Raw genomic sequence first — 16,048 nt, 5'->3', positions numbered from 1 at the left:
GATTGAGGGGGAAGGAGAAACACAATGGCTGAGGTTTGAAACTTTGGCTGCAGGAGCACAGGGGCATGTGTGAACAGGGTGACAGCCGGAAAGGGCCCTCTCCAGAAGGCCGTGTGTGATATAAGTGAAGATAAAGGTGGATGTGTAGATTCTGGGAGTCCTCTGCATCGAGGGACAGTACCTGCTCTAAGAATAAGCCAGGTCTCCACCAGCCAGTATGAGTGGGAGCAGGACGGAGTCCTCATGAAGACTCACTACTGAGGCAGTAGTAAGGGGAAAAGAAAGAGTGGTTATAGGGACCCAGGGGCAGAGAGGTTAAGGAAGATATGGTCTGGGGGGAGATATCCCTTGGGTTGGGCAGTCAGGAAGGAACCATTTCCCTGAGGAGGAGAGAGTGGATGTGGGGGGCCTACCCCATAATCCTGTCATCTGCTTGCAGTTCCTGCGTGTGGAAGAACGAGAGATGGGGAGCCCATACACAGGACCTGAAGCCCTAAAGAAAGGTCCTCTGTTCATTAAGAAGGTGGACACCAACCAGGATCCCAAAGTCCCGTCCCAGGGAGAATGCCCTGCAAATCTGCCATCCCCCCCAGATCCTGCTTCTGATACCAAAGCAACCTCCAAGAGCACCATGACAACCACCAGTGCCACTATTGTTGCCACCGAGCCCATGCCCCATGAGACAGGCCCAGAGCCTAAAGGCAAGAACAGTGCCACAGGGTTCTGTGAGCCCTTGGGGAAGAAGAAGAGTTCGGCCACCATCTTCCTGACTGTCCCAGGCCCCCACTCTCCAGGGCCCATCAAGTCACCCAGACCAATGAAATGCCCTGCCTCCCCACTCGCATGGCCACCCAAGAGGCTGGCTCCCAGCATGTCCTCGCTCAACTCCCTGGCCTCCTCCTGCTTTGACCTGACAGATATCAGCCTCAACAATGAGTATGCACCTCTCTGCTTAATCTTGTCTAAAATGACCTGTGTGAAAAATACATTCCTGAATAGAAAAGTAGATACGAATTTTCTCTGCACGTTCTGGTCTTTTACAAAGTGGCTTCATGAGAGGCAGCAGGGTATATGCTAGAAACACAGGGCACGGGGGAGAGACAGCAAGTGCATTCCCACTGTAAAACAGGTGCTAGGCTTCGGTTCTTAAGGTTCCTCACCACAGAAACATTTCCTGAATTCTCAAGTGTACTGGGATGATATGGAAAGCTTAGAATGTGGAAACAGATCATCAATGGCTGCCATTTATTGTTAACGATGAGCTTAGCATATTATTTAAGTCCTTCACAATTACCCTATGAGATAGAAGATATATATTATGAAATATCATAAAGGTCAAATAACTTACCGAAGGTCCCACAGGAAATCATGGTATAGAGGCAGATCCTACTCCAGGGTTCATGTTCTTCCTACTGTGACGTAGGATCATTACATGTGAATGGATGGAACTGACTTCGGACTGAAAGGAACCTCACTGAGAATTATTAACCCCACGGCTCTAGGTTCCTAAAGCAGGACATGTTTCTGTCTTAGGGGCTGGGGGAGAGGCTGACACCTATATTGGCAAGGGAAGTGACAAGCCATTTCTTTACAGAGGCGGGAATCTCAGGCAGTGGAGGCTGGGTGAGATTCAGCTCACGGTGCGTTATGTGTGTCTGCGGCGCTGCCTCAGTGTGCTCATCAACGGCTGCAGGTAACGGGGTGCCGGGGCCAGGGAAAGGGCCTCTGGGAGCGTCAGGTGAACAAAAGAGCGGAGGTGCTTGAAGTAATGGTAGGGTGGGCATCCCTGAGGTAGACAGGTAACACGCTGGGAAGGAGTGAGGTGTGAAGGCTGCATGCTATGAATGACAAGGACCCCAATGATGCCAATGGGCGGGCTCCAGAGCCAAGGGCTTTGTTTAAATACAACACTGCCAAAGCTGCCTGGGGTGACTTGGAGCCAGTACCTTTTCTCAAGTGGGCAGCTCCAATTTCCTTTAGAGGGGAAGTACCTGCTCTGCTCCAGACTTTAAAAAACACGTTTTCAAAATCCTGCATCTCATGTTTTATCCTCCAAATTCTGCAGACTTTTGCTTTTTGGTCATCTAGACAATAGGGCATTTTTATCCTCAAAGCCATCTAAAGCTGAATGGCTAGTACAGCCTTCTCCAAGAATCCTTGAAGTGTTTCAAAACTTTCTTAATATCGTTGAAACCAAATCAGAAACCTGACACCCTGTACCAGCAGTGGAGCTGATCCCTATGTCCGTGTCTACTTGCTACCAGAAAGGACGTGGGCAAGTCGTAAGAAGACCTCAGTAAAACGGAAGACCCTGGAACCCCTGTTTGATGAGACGTAAGTGAAACAAACTGCCCTGCCTAGAGTGTCTTCGTATCCATTCACGTATTTGCTGAGTGCCTGTTGTATGCCTGGCAAGCCTGCCAGGTGCTGGGAAGGGCTAGGTTTGTGGGCCTCAGGATAACATGATCTATGCCTTCATGAAATTTCTCTACATTAGTGGGAGAAAAGGACTGCCAGGGCAGTTTAGCAAAACAGCTGCCAACTTTTCTTGCTCATAGAGGCTAAAATGTTCCTGATTATAAACTGCTCCATACTTTTTTAAGTGAAGCCTCTTTAAAAGGATTTAACATGGTCAAATATGTTTTGACTAATGTTTGTTTTTAACTGCTATTTTAAAACAATCTTGAACCCAAATTTCCTCTAAAGCTTCAAGCTCTGTAGCCTGTCTTCCGTTCTGCAACAAAGCATAGGTGGCAAGTGAAACAGATGTCCCCCCTGACCTGTCCACCCATGTCCTTGGGTACAAGACTGATAGATTCTAATCACATTTCTTGCTTTTTATGGTTCTCATATGGCAAGTCTTATGCGAAATATTCTGTACCTTGAGGTCAACCTCAAGTCAAGAAGTCAAAATCTTATTATTGTTTCCTTCTGCTTCAGAATCCTAACAAAAAAAAACATTTCTAACCAGCCTGGGAAGATAATATACCTGATAATTTTGATTTCTTCTTATCTTGGTTAATAATTACTCAAGTTACATTGAATCCTCTTTGGGCCTTGTCTAAGAACTAATACTTTCCTTCAAGAGCTTCATTTGGAGTTCACTGATATCAAGAAAGGGTATGGGAGAGAATCTATTCATTATTTATTGAACACTTTATGCCAGGCAACATTCTACATTGTAGACCCACACAAGTAAAAGACTTACTTGGCACTCAAAGAGAGCTCTGACACATTATAAAAGGATTTCACAATTGCTATGTGGGAACACTGGTGGGAGAGGTTTGACATTTGGCTTTTGTGACAAACCTGATCTGTTAGTAATTCTCTCTCAAAATTGTAACAGTAAGATATGGCCAGGTTATCTGGAGAGCAGACCCGGCAACCTCCCTCCTAACAATAAACCTAGAAGTAAGGAGCCCAGAGACCTCTTGTGAGTACATGACCCATACTAAGGCACATTATAATTAAAATGTCAAAAGTTAGTTAAAGGTAAGGGGAGAATCTTAAAAACAGCAAGAGAAAAACTTGTTACATATAAGGGAATTCCTTTAGAAGATCAATCAGATTTTTCAGCAGAAACTCTGCAGGCCAGAAGGGATTGGCACAATATAGTCAAAGTGTTGAAAGAAAAACTTCCAACCAAGAATACTCTACCTGGCAAAGTTGTCAATAAGAATTGGAGAGACAGAAGTTATTACCACTGGACTGGTCTTAAAAGAAATGTTAAAGGAACTTTGTAAGCTAAAAAGAAAGGGTGCTAATTAGTAATAGGAACACATACAAAGGTATAAATCTCACTGGTAAAGGTAAATATATAGTAAAGGTAGTGGATTAATCATGTATAAAGCCAATATGAAGGCTAAAAAACCAAAAGTACTAAAAATATCACCACAGTAACTAGTTCAGGGATATAAAAAGATATAAAATATGGGGGGGGGCTGGGTGAGAGCTTTAGAATGCTTTCAAACTTATCAACTTAAAGAAGACTGTTCTGTGTCTCAGTCTAACCACAAAGCAATAACCTATAGTAAGTACACAAAAAAAGTAACTTAAGCATACCACTAAAGAAAGTCATAAAACCACAATGGAAGAGAGCAAAAGAGGAAAGGAATAGAGAGGGACTACAAAACAGCCAGAAAACAACAGAATGGCATTGAACACTATTAATATAATCAATAGTTAAATTAAACTCTCCAAAGACAGAGTGGCTGAAAGGATAAAAAAGACCCATCTCTGTGCAGTCTGTAAGAGACTCACTTCAGATGTAGACTCATTTCATACACAAACTGTTAGTAAAGGGATGGAAAAAGATATTCCAAGCAAATGGAAACTAAACACTAGGGTAGCTATACTTCTATCAGACAAAATAGACTTGGAAACAAAGAGTGTAATACGAGACAAAGATGGACATTACATAACAGTAGGTCAATCCAATAAGATGATATAACATTTACGAATATTTATGCACCCAACACAGGAACAACTAAATATATAAATCAAATATTAACAGACCCAAAGGAAGAAACAACAACACAATACTAGTAGGGGACTTTAAAACCCCACTTGCATCAATGGTGGATCATCCAGACAGTCAACAGGGAAATATCGGCCTTAAATGACACGTTAGACCCCTGGGATTTAACAGATAGACACAGAATATTTCATCCAAAAGCAGAATATATGTTCAAGTGCACATGGGACGGTCTCCAAGATAGATCATATGTAGGTCACAAAACAGGTCTTAATAAATTTAAGAACACTGAGATTCTATCAAGCATCTTCTCTGACCACAATGGTATGAAACTAGAAATCAAGTATAAGAAATAAACCAGAAAATTCACAAGTATGTGAAGATTAAACACTATGCTACAGAACAACAGGCCAAAGAAGAAATCAAAAATATCTTCAGACAAATGGAAAATACAGCTTGCCAAATTCGTGGAATGCAGCAAAAGCAGTTCTAAGAAGAAAGTTCACAGTAATAAATGCCTACATCAGTAAAAAATGAAAATCTCAACCTCGGTTTATACCTTAAGGAACTATAAAAAAAAAAAAATGAAGAAAGCCCAAAGTTAGCAGAAGAAAGGAAATAAAGATCAGAGCAGAAATAAATTATAGAAATAGAGACTAAAAGTTGGTTCTTTGAAAAGAGAAAATTGACAAGCCTTAGGCTAGACTCATCAAGAAAAAACACAAAATCAGAAAGGAAAGAGGAGACATTATAACTAATAGCACAAAAGTACAAAGGATCATGAGACCACTATGAACAATTAAATGCTAACAAATTTGACAAGCTGGGTAAACTTCTAGAAACATACAATCAAGACTGAATAATGAATAGAAAATCTGAACAGACTAATTACTAATAAGGAGACTGAATCAGTAATCAACAATCCCCCAACAAACAAAAGTCCAAGACCAGATGGCTTCACTGGTGAATTCTACCAACCACTCAAAGAATACCAATCCTTTTCAAACTCTTCAAAAAAAAGAGAAATAGAGGGAACACTTTCAAACTCATTTTACAAGGCCAGCATTACCCTGATACCGAAACCAAACAAGGACACAAGAAAAAATTACAGATCATCTATGAACATAGATGCAAAAATCCCCAACAAAATATTAGAAAGCTGACTTCAATAATATATTAAAAGGATCATACATCATGATCAAGTGGGGATCCCAGGATGCAAGGATGATTCAATATCCATCTGCAAATCAATGTGAAACGCCAAATTAACAAAAATCCTATGTTCATCTCAACGGATGCAGATAAAACATTTGACAAAATTCAACATCCATTTATGATAAAAATGTCAACAAAGTGGGTATAGAGGGAACATACGTCAACGTAATAAGGGCCATAGGAGACAAGCCCACAACTAACATCATACTAGGGTGAAAACCTGAAAGATTTTCAGATCAGAAACAAGACAAGGATGCCCACTCTTGCCACTTTTTTAGTTTTGGAAGTCCTAGAGCAATTAAGAAAAAGAAAAGGCATCCAGATTGAAAAGGAAGAAGTAAAAGTGTCATTGTTCACAGATGACACGACATTATAGAAAACCCTAAAGATACCACCAAAAAACCATTAGAACTAATCAACAAATTCAGTAAAGTGTAAATACAAAAATCAATATACAAAAATCTGTTGCATTTCCATACATTAACAATTATCAGAGAAATTAGAAAACAATCCCATTTACCATTGCATCAAAAAGAATAAAATACCTAGGAATAAATTTAACCAAGGAGATGAAAGATGTGTACATTGAAAGCTACAAGACATTAATGAAGAAAACTGAAGACAACACAAATAAATGGAAAGATAGTTACTGCTCATAGAATGGAAGATTTAATGTTGTTAAAAATGTCCATACTACCCAAAGCAATCTACAGATTAAACGCAATCTCTTTGAAAATTCCAATGGCATTTTTCACAGAAATAGAACAAATCCTAAAATTTGTATGGAACAACAAAAAAACCCAAAGCAATCTTGAGAACAAAGCTGGAGACATTACACTACTTGATATCAAACTCTGTTAAAAAGCTATAGTAATCAAAGCAATATGGTTTTGGCATAAAAACAGACACAAAGATCAATGGAACAAAATAGCTTAGAAGTAAACCCACACATATATGGTCAATTAATTTATGACAATAATGAATTAATATGATAAACAATGTTTCTTCAATAAATGGTGCTAGAAAAACTGGACAGCCACGTTTAAATTAATGAAACTGGACCACAATCTTACATCATACACAAAAATAAACTCAATATGGATTAAAGACTTGAATGCAAGACCTGAAACCATAAAACTCCTAGAAGAAAATATAGGCAATAATATTGCTCCTTGACATTGAACTTCATGGATTTTTTTAACTTGACACCAAAATCAAAGGCAACAAAAGCCAAAATAAGTGCAACTACCTCAAACTAAAGTTTCTGCACAGCAAAGAAAACTGTCAACAAAATGAAGAGGCAACCTACTGAATGGGAGAAAATATCTGCAAACCATTTATCTGATAAGGGGTTAATATTCAAAATAGCCAAAGAACTTATACAATTCAAAACCAAAAAAAGTCTGATTTAAAGATAGAGAACCTGAACCTTTTTCCAAAGAAGACCTACAGCTGGCCAACAGACACATGAAAAGGTGCTCAATATCACTAATCATCAGAGAAATGCAAATCAAAACCACAATGAGATATCACCTCATACCTGTTAGAATGACTATTACCAAGTGTTGGTAAAGATGTGGAGAAAGGAGGGGTGCCTGGGTGGCTCAGTCGTAAGCGCCTACCTTCGGCTCAGGTCATGATCCCAGGGTCCTGGGATCGAGCCCCACGTCGGGCTCCCTGCTCAGCAGGAAGACTGCTTCTCCCTCTCCTTCTGCTTGTGTTCCCTCTCTTGCTGTGTCTCTGTCAAATAAATAAAATCTTAAAAAAAAAAGATGTGGAGAAAGGGAACCCTTGTACATTGTTGGTGGGAATGTAAATCGGTGCAGGCACTATGGAAAATAGTATAGAGTTTCATAAAAAAATTAAAAATAGAACCACCAGCAATTCCACTTCTGGATATTTATCCAAAGAAAATGAAAACACTAATTCAAAAACATACACATACTCCCATGCTCACTGCGACATTATTTACAATAGCCAAGACATGGAAGCTACCTAAATGTCCACTGATGGATGAATGGGTAGAGAAAATGTGGCATATACATAATGGAATATTATTTGGCCATAAAAAATAAATCTTGCCATTTGCAAAAACATGGATGGACCTTTAGGGTATTATGTTAAGTGAAATAAGTCAGAAAAAGATTTACTGTATGATCTCACTTATATGTAGAAATCTAAAAGAAAAAAAAAAACCATAAAAGACAGCAAAAAAAACAAAAGATGCCAAGCTCGTGGATATAAAGATCGGTGGTTGGCGTGTGCTTGGGGGGTGGAGATAGGGAAAGGGGATCAAATGGAACAAATTTCCACTTATAAAATGAAGTAATGGGGATATAATGTACAGCATGGTGACTCTATTTAATAATATACTATATTACATATTTGAAAGTAGCTAGGAGTGGACCTTGTTCTCGTCACAAGAAAAAAAATTATAACTGTATAGTAATGGCTGTTGACTTGTGATCATTTTGCAATATATACAAATATCAGATCATTGTTAAACACCTGAAATTAGTGTTCCCTTACCTCAAAAACAAAAATCCAAAAAATACCCAGAAGCATTCCAGTTGCCTCTTGTGAGTACATGACAAAGCCTGTACACTAAGATTCCTCTGCCTTACTCCACAGGCAGAAGAGGGAAGGGCCACTATTTTCTAAGAAACTCCAATACACCTGACTATTCAGCATCCTAGTCCTTAGTTGGTCAGAAAAAACAATGGAGGTAGGGGGTTGAGGTGGTCCTATGCGCAAGCACTGTTGAGAATGAGAAGGGGCAGCTGAAAGAGAGGCAACCAGGGTAGGCTCAGAGAAAGTAAGAAACCCCAAAGCACAGTAGTCCAAAGCACTTCACAGAGGCAAACAGCCTCTTGATACTTTCAGGGCTTGTGATTAGCATACGATAGTGATTACCTGTAATAATGATGCACTAAATATCTGCTATGAGCCAACACTGTTCTAGATGGTCCCCTAAATAGTCTATAGCTTCTGTTTTAAAAGTAGGAAAATGGATCAAACACTTCAGATTTTCAGTAAGAATGATTAAAATATATAAGTCTAAAAAAAAAGTAAATCTCACTTTCTGACTTTTTGCATCTTACAGATTTGAATTTTTTGTTCCCATGGAAGAAGTAAAGAAGAGGTCGCTAGATGTCGCCGTGAAAAACAGTAGGCCGCTTGGCTCACACAGAAGGAAGGAGCTGGGAAAAGTAAGTACAAGCGGGACTCTTGGTACTCTGTTCCCCCGGCACTCTGGAGCTCATTGGTGGAACACCTTGCAGAAATTCTGATGGGATCATCTGGCTGTTACCAGAACTGGCTTCAAGGAGGTTAGAGCCTCACTGGGAGGTTTTTGGGTGTGTGTGTTTTAATATTGTTGAAAGTAAAATAGATGTGTAAATTAATATAATAAATACTATTTTAACAAACTGGAGAATCTATCCAAACTCATCACTGCACAAGTATTTGGACATCTATTAAGTATTGTTTTGATAAATACAGCACTGTGTGAAGCTTGGGTCTCATATCAAGATTTTTGTGGAGATGGGATTTTACTTAAAGTAGAAATAGAGAAAATATAATCTTCAGGAAGATGCCACAGACAAGAAGAATGATATTTGTACAATACTCTGCAGTTGTATTTTAATAAACACCTTCTTATAATCATCTTTTTAAGATCCTGCTTCTATGATGTAGGTGAAATTATCCTCATTTTTACAGTTGAGTCAACTATTGTGTCCAGCTTAAAATTACAAATCAGTTCATGAGTAAAGGCGAGTTGTTCTCTCAGTAACATTTATAAATTCTGAGTTGTAACTCCAAAGAGCAGTTCACTGAGGTCAGTGTCTATATTGCCCTTCTGGAGAGGTTCCATGTTGAGAGCTAAAAGAAAAAGAGCTCCTGCTCAAAACTGAAACCCAAGGAGGCCCTTTTTATGATCAATTCCATTTGTCCCAATACGTTTCCATTTAATGCAGTTTTTGGAAGGAAACTGATTATTTGTGTTTGTTTAGGTACTGATTGACTTATCAAAAGAGGATCTGATTAAGGGCTTCTCACGATGGTAAGTGAGCCCTTTAATTTTATCACACTGATTTAGTACTCAAGACATTGTCTCGACAGCTGCACATAACCTTTCTCCAAAATTCTTCCTTTTTCAGTACATGTCAGCTTCTTTGCTTATCAAGGAAGGAGACACATTATCATCTATACTTAAGGCTTTTCTGCCTGCGGTTCTTAATTACCCAGCAGACCTCTATAAGCTCTAGCCTTAATCCTGGCTGGTTGACTTAGAGAGATGGGTTCTCCCAGTCCCACAGGGGCTTAGGCTGGCTAGACGAGGCTGCTTGTCCTGATGCTGCCACCACAATACACTCTGGATACTAACACAAGTCCAAACCCAACTGTCTTACAGGTATGAGCTGACTCCAGATGGACAGCCCAGAAGCTGATGAGCACCCTTACCACCTTGTATTAAAATGTGTACATATGTATATTCTGTAATTTAAATCAGAACAGCCATTTGAAAATATATACATACATTTTTGTGTGAAATTTAAGTACATGACTGGATAATATTAGGAAGAGGTAAACGTATATAAAAGCAAGTACTGCTCTCTCGGTTGGATTTAATTGTTCAAATCCAGAAAGAAATGGGGTATTCATACCTAATAAATTATCAGAACCTCAGTGACGATTTTTTGTACGTAATTACATACCATATAACTTGGAATTTGCCCAAATGTATATGTCAAAAGTGTCCTGTCTCAGACATAAGGAGTAAAGGAGGTCTGTTCCTGGAGCAGCTACCAGTATTCCTGGGAAGTGACTGACCAAGGCTTCTTTTATGGAAATAGAAAGTGATACACACCAAAAGTGCCAAAAGCCACCACCACGTAAGCCCTTCTGCTACTTCTGCCACCTCTGGTACTTCGCTGCCTGGAAATTTGTTCCTGTATCTAGTGTAGAACTAAAAATGCACCTTTCTGATGGCAACAATGTTATAATGATATACCTAAATACTCCAATGTGGGATGGCCTGGCCCCAAACTCCAGCATGTAGCATCATTTCCATAGGAAAAAGCAAACCAAACCCCAGGCCCAGGTCTACATCTCCACTCCCACAGCGGAGCACTAGAGACTGCTCCAGATTTTTAGTGCCAGAGGAAAAAGGAGCTTCTGTCTCTCTCAGATGGTTTGGCAATTCTATTCCACTTTTCTAAGATATGGCTTGTTCACCTAAATAACATTTAAAAGCAAAATGTGTAAATTGCACAAACAAGTACCTATTTTGCATTTCAAACTTCATAACACCAAATATTCTTATCCTCTCTGATGTTATTCTAGAGCTACTGTTGAGTTCACATCCTTTTCTCTTCACTCAGGCAACAGTCCCTGCCATCAGTTTCCTGTTCCCCTCCCCCCACTGCCTTCACTGCCTCTTTTCTAAAGAAGGGTAACATCTTAAAGTTTGTTGTGTTACTCTCACTTAAAAATTATCTATGATTTCCTGTTTTCTACAAGAATAAAACCCACTCCTTAATTTGTCCTGTAGACCTAACAATATAGTCCCCAGTGTTTTGCTACTTTATGTGCAGATGCTCTATTCCAGAATAGTCTCTATATCATATCCTGTCTACTCAAACCCTATCCTCTTTCAAAAGCCTTGTCTCAAACCCACCTCTTCTATTACACCAGTCCACACTGAAATGGTCTCTCCCCCCAACTCCTACAGCATTTACTGTCAATACTGTGTATTTTTAATTTTAATAATTCCCTGCCTTGTAACATTTAATTTTTAAAAGGGCTTATTAGAGATCTATGAAGGTCACACACTAAGCAGCTACTCATATTGTGTTTGAAATTTATGTTTCTGTTTACTGTCCATCCAGCTGAACTAAGTTACTGTAGTTGATTTTCAACCCCCATCATCCAAGACTATGCTAAGTACATGGTAGATGTGTAGTAAAATTTGTTTCTGCTAAGATTTCTATTTTGAGTACCAAATTCTCATAACAAAATCAGGGAACTAATGCCTGTCCACTTCACAATGGCATTGGAATGTTCTCTAAATACATGTGCCTTGAAAATGGCAAAGCATCAGAGACGGTTAAGGGAATGCATCATGTATCACATCCTGAGTATTAGCAACCCTAGAACAACTTCTGTTTAAGATGGCCAACAAGTGAAAACCTATCCTTCCAAATACAGAGAAAACCTACTTAAACCATGAACGGCATTTATTTTAAACATGGCTGATTAAGAAATAAGGTAAATTTCCTGGTGATGGTCCGAAGAGGAAATTTAAAGCAGTTGAAGGGGAGTTTAAGTGTTGACAGGAACCAGAATTTTAGCATACTCTAGACAGAAGGCAAGGCTTATGTTAGGGACAAGAAACCTGAAAAGTTTTGTATCAGAAAACACCTTGGCTGCCAATGAGGACAATGAATGGCTGGGTGGAAGCAGTCAACTAATCTGTCTTACAGGAACTCAGGGTCTGAGATTACACACAATTGACTTGGTATAGAAACCCCAAACCTTGAAACTAATGTGAAAATTGGTTTAGAACCTATAATCACGTGAAGCCCTGACATAGGCAACCACAAAACTGGCTGTTAGGATTGCCATGCCCATGTGGGACCACTGCAGCAGTTAAGCCCCACTAAAAGAAGTTCATGGGCAAAATTATAAATTTGGAATTTTAAAAATATGAAATACATGATAACATCAATCTGAAAAATGGCCTTGAGATGTATTTCAGCAAGAAAGAAAGTGTAATATTCAGAAGTGGCACATGGGAAGCAATGGGGAGCAAAGAAATCCACAAAATGTTAACCTAAGTCTTGACTGCTTACAAAATATAAACAGGCAAGCAACCAAAAATTTTTGTAAAAACTGGGTTCAAAAACACAGTGGCACTAAAATGCTGGTATTAACATTTTAAAAAGGGACAAGAGGGCTGGTTCAGTGGAAGGTTAGTGTTCAGGTCGTAATCTTATTTAGGAAATTAAAGATAGTTTTGTATTTTAAAAATATAAATTTGGGTTACTAGCTTATCACCTCTCAGCTCCAAATTAACCCATCTTTGCAGCACTTTGGTGATTCAGGGGGACACCAGACTTGTCTCCTTGCTAGGGGGCTTGATGTTAGGCTTTCCTAATAGAGGGCATTGGAGAGACACTGCAAGGTGGAGGAGCAAGAAAAAGGGGCTTTTCTTTTCTTTTTTCTAGTGATGCACTGTTTTTTTCTACTGTTTCTACTGTTTTCCATAGCAGCTAGCTGGTGGTTGTGTGAAGGCTGTTCTCTGTCACTGAGGCACCCCTCACAGTTTACCCTTGGCTCACGTTCTTGGGCTCTGCCACAATAACCGTGGCCTTCATGGTTCAGCAAGAGCCAGCAAGTTGGATTGTTTTGTTTTGTTTCATTTGTTTTTTGCCACAAATAGGCTTCTTCCTATGGCCGCCAAACCTCTCCTCAAAGTTTTCAATCTCAGCCTAGTTGGAAGGCAGTCTTCCAAATTTCACAATTTCTTTCTTCACTCTCCTTTATCCCTGAGGGTAGCCCTGAGGGTAGTATCTGCTTTCTGCAGTTTCTGTTCTGTACCTTTTAGAGTCCTCTTTTATCCCCTTTTATGGTAGTTAACTATCTTTTACTAGTTAGCTATTCTTGTTTTAAATTTTCCTGTTAGCTACCTATGCAACGTGATTTGTCTGCCGATTGGGCCCTAAGTATATATTTAAAATTTTAAGATACTCAATAAAATAGAGTAACAATAGAAAAATCAATAGAGCTGAACTATAAAACTTCTAAATCAACAGTGGAGAAGAAAAAGTCATAGAGAAAAATCAACCCCCCAAAAAATAAAGGAAAAAAAAAGCACAGAAAAAAATGATAATTAGGAAAAAACAAAAGAAGATGGTCAAAAGACCTCTAAATATATTTACAATCACAATAAACCAACTACTAAAGCCTAGAATGTCAAATGATGCTGGGAAAACTGGACAGCTACAGGCAAAAGAATGAAACGACCACTTTCTTACACCATACACAAAAATAAACTCAAAATGGACTGAAGACCTAAATGTGAGACCTGAAACCATAAAAGTCCTGCAAGAAAATATAGGCAGTAATCTTTTTGCTATTGGACTTAGCAACATTATCCTGGACATGTCTCCTCAGGCACCGGAAACAAAAACAATTAAACTACTGGGAGTGCATCAAAATATAAAGCTTTTCGTCTGACTCTTAATTTCAACTCAGGTCATGATTTCAGGGTCATGAGATTTAGCCCTGTGTTGGGCTCTACACTCAGCATGGAGTCTGCGTGAGATTCTCTCTCTGCCTCTTCTCCTCCCCCTGCTAGTGCAAGCTCGCACTCTCTCTCTCAAAAAAGTAAATAAAATATTTTAATAAAAATGAAAATAAAAAATTAAAAGCTTTTGCACAGCAAAGGAAACCATGGACAAAGCAAAAAAGTAACTTACTGAATGGGAGAACATATTTGCAAATGATATATCTGGAAAGGAGTTCATGTCCAAAATACATAAAGAACCTATACAACTTAACACCAAACAAAAAACACTCCAATTTAAAACTGGGCGGAGGACCTGAATAGACATTTTTCTGAAGAAGACAGGCAGAGGGCTGACAGACACATGAAAAGCTGCTCAACATCAGGGGCAACTGGATGGCTCAGTAAAGCATGTGACTCTTGATCTCAGGGTCATGAGTTGGAGCCTCATGTTGGGCAGAGATAACTTTAAAAAAAAAAAAAGTTCAATGTCATTAATCATCAGGTAAGTGCAAATCAAAACCATAAGGACATATTACCTTTACCTGTCAAACAGCTAGTATGAAAAAGAAAAGAAGTAACAAGCTTGGCAAGGATGTGGACAAAAGGGAACCTTTGTCCACTGCTGATGGGAATGTAAGTTGGTACAGCCACTGAGGTTCCTCAAAAAATTAAAAGTAGAAATACCATATAATCCAGTAAATCCACTACTATTTACCCAAAGAAAATGAAAGACTAATTTGAAAAGACGTATGTACCCTATGTTTACTGCAGCATTATTTAAAATCATTAAAAGCAAAATTTTAAAAAAAGCAACCCAAGTGTCCATTGATAAATGAGTAAAGAATATATGGTATATATACACAATGTAATATTACTCAGCCATAAAAATGGATAAGATTGTGCCATTTGAGACAACATGGATGGACCTAAAGAGTATTATGCTAAGTGAAACAATTTAGGCAGAGGAAGACCATATGATTTCACCTATATGTGAAATCTAAAAAACAAAATAAAGGAACAGACAAAAAAAAAGCAGAAAAAGATCCATTAAATAGAGAGCAGGTAGTTGCCAGAGTGCAAAGGTGGGGAGTGATGGGCAAAATGGTGAAGGGGAGTAGGAGGTACAGGCTTCTGTATATGTCACAGGGATAAAAGCATGGAAAATATAATTAATGTATTGTTATAACACTGTACAGTGACAGAGGACAGCTACATTTGTGGTGAGCATATTATAATGTATAGAGTTGTTGTATCTCTATGTTGTACACCTGAAACCAATGTAACACTGTATGCCAACTATAGTTCCATTAAAAACAAAACAAAACATACTGTATGGTGACTAATGTAATAAAAAATTATTATTAAAAAACAAAAAAACAAAACAAAAACAACTCCAGGTGATTAGACTCAATGTGATCAGGCAAAACTATACAGCTATAAGATAACACAGGAGAATAACTTTACTACTGCGACTAGGGAAAGATTTCATAAGACACAGAGAGCGAACACTAAACTATAAAGGTAAAGACCATACATCTCTATACTAAAATTGGGTTCTTCGGTTCATAAAAAAAAACTACAGTTGACCCTTGAACAACATGGGTTTGAATTGCATAGGTCCACTTACATGTGGATTACTGTTTCATAAATACAGTACAGTACTATAAATGTATTTTCTCTTCCTCACGATTTTCTTAACATTTTTCCTCTAGCTTACTTTCTTGTAAGAGTACAGTATAGAATATATACAACAGGGGTGTCTGGGTGGCACAGCGGTTAAGCGTCTGCCTTCGGCTCAGGGCGTGATCCCGGCGTTATGGGATCGAGTCCCACATCAGGCTCCTTCACTATGAGCCTGCTTCTTCCTCTCCCACTCCCCCTGCTTGTGTTCCCTCTCTCGCTGGCTGTCTCTATCTCTGTCGAATAAATAAATAAAATCTTAAAAAATATACACACACACACACACACGCGCGCAACATACTAAATATATGTTAACTGACTGCTTACATGATCAGTAAGGCTTCCTTCTGGTCAACAGTAAGCTATTAGTAGTTACATTTTTGAGG

At 38.9% G+C, this 16,048-nt stretch overlaps 1 protein-coding gene across 3 annotated transcripts in view; it reads left to right on the top strand.

The window, feature by feature from the left end:
• Positions 1–10,378, top strand: part of ESYT3 (extended synaptotagmin 3) — a 44,656-nt gene extending 34,278 nt beyond the window's left edge. Inside the window, exons 18-23 of one of the 3 annotated variants that reach the window (XM_040636771.1) lie at positions 440–936; positions 1,595–1,693; positions 2,224–2,334; positions 8,793–8,898; positions 9,703–9,752; positions 10,104–10,378. In XM_040636771.1, coding sequence (XP_040492705.1) covers positions 440–936; positions 1,595–1,693; positions 2,224–2,334; positions 8,793–8,898; positions 9,703–9,752; positions 10,104–10,140 — 900 coding nt within the window. In that variant the 3' untranslated portion in view covers positions 10,141–10,378. Of the gene's footprint in view, positions 1–439; positions 937–1,594; positions 1,694–2,202; positions 2,335–8,792; positions 8,899–9,702; positions 9,753–10,103 lie in introns of those variants that run through there. The other 2 variants (XM_040636770.1, XM_040636772.1) reach the window with 2 other exon arrangements.
• Positions 10,379–16,048: the final 5,670 nt, after the last annotated feature.

Source organism: Ursus maritimus, unplaced genomic scaffold, assembly GCF_017311325.1.
Source record: "Ursus maritimus isolate PB19 unplaced genomic scaffold, ASM1731132v1 scaffold_20, whole genome shotgun sequence".
Classification (NCBI taxonomy): domain Eukaryota; kingdom Metazoa; phylum Chordata; class Mammalia; order Carnivora; family Ursidae; genus Ursus; species Ursus maritimus.
This window is presented reverse-complemented; position numbering and strand designations above follow the sequence as displayed.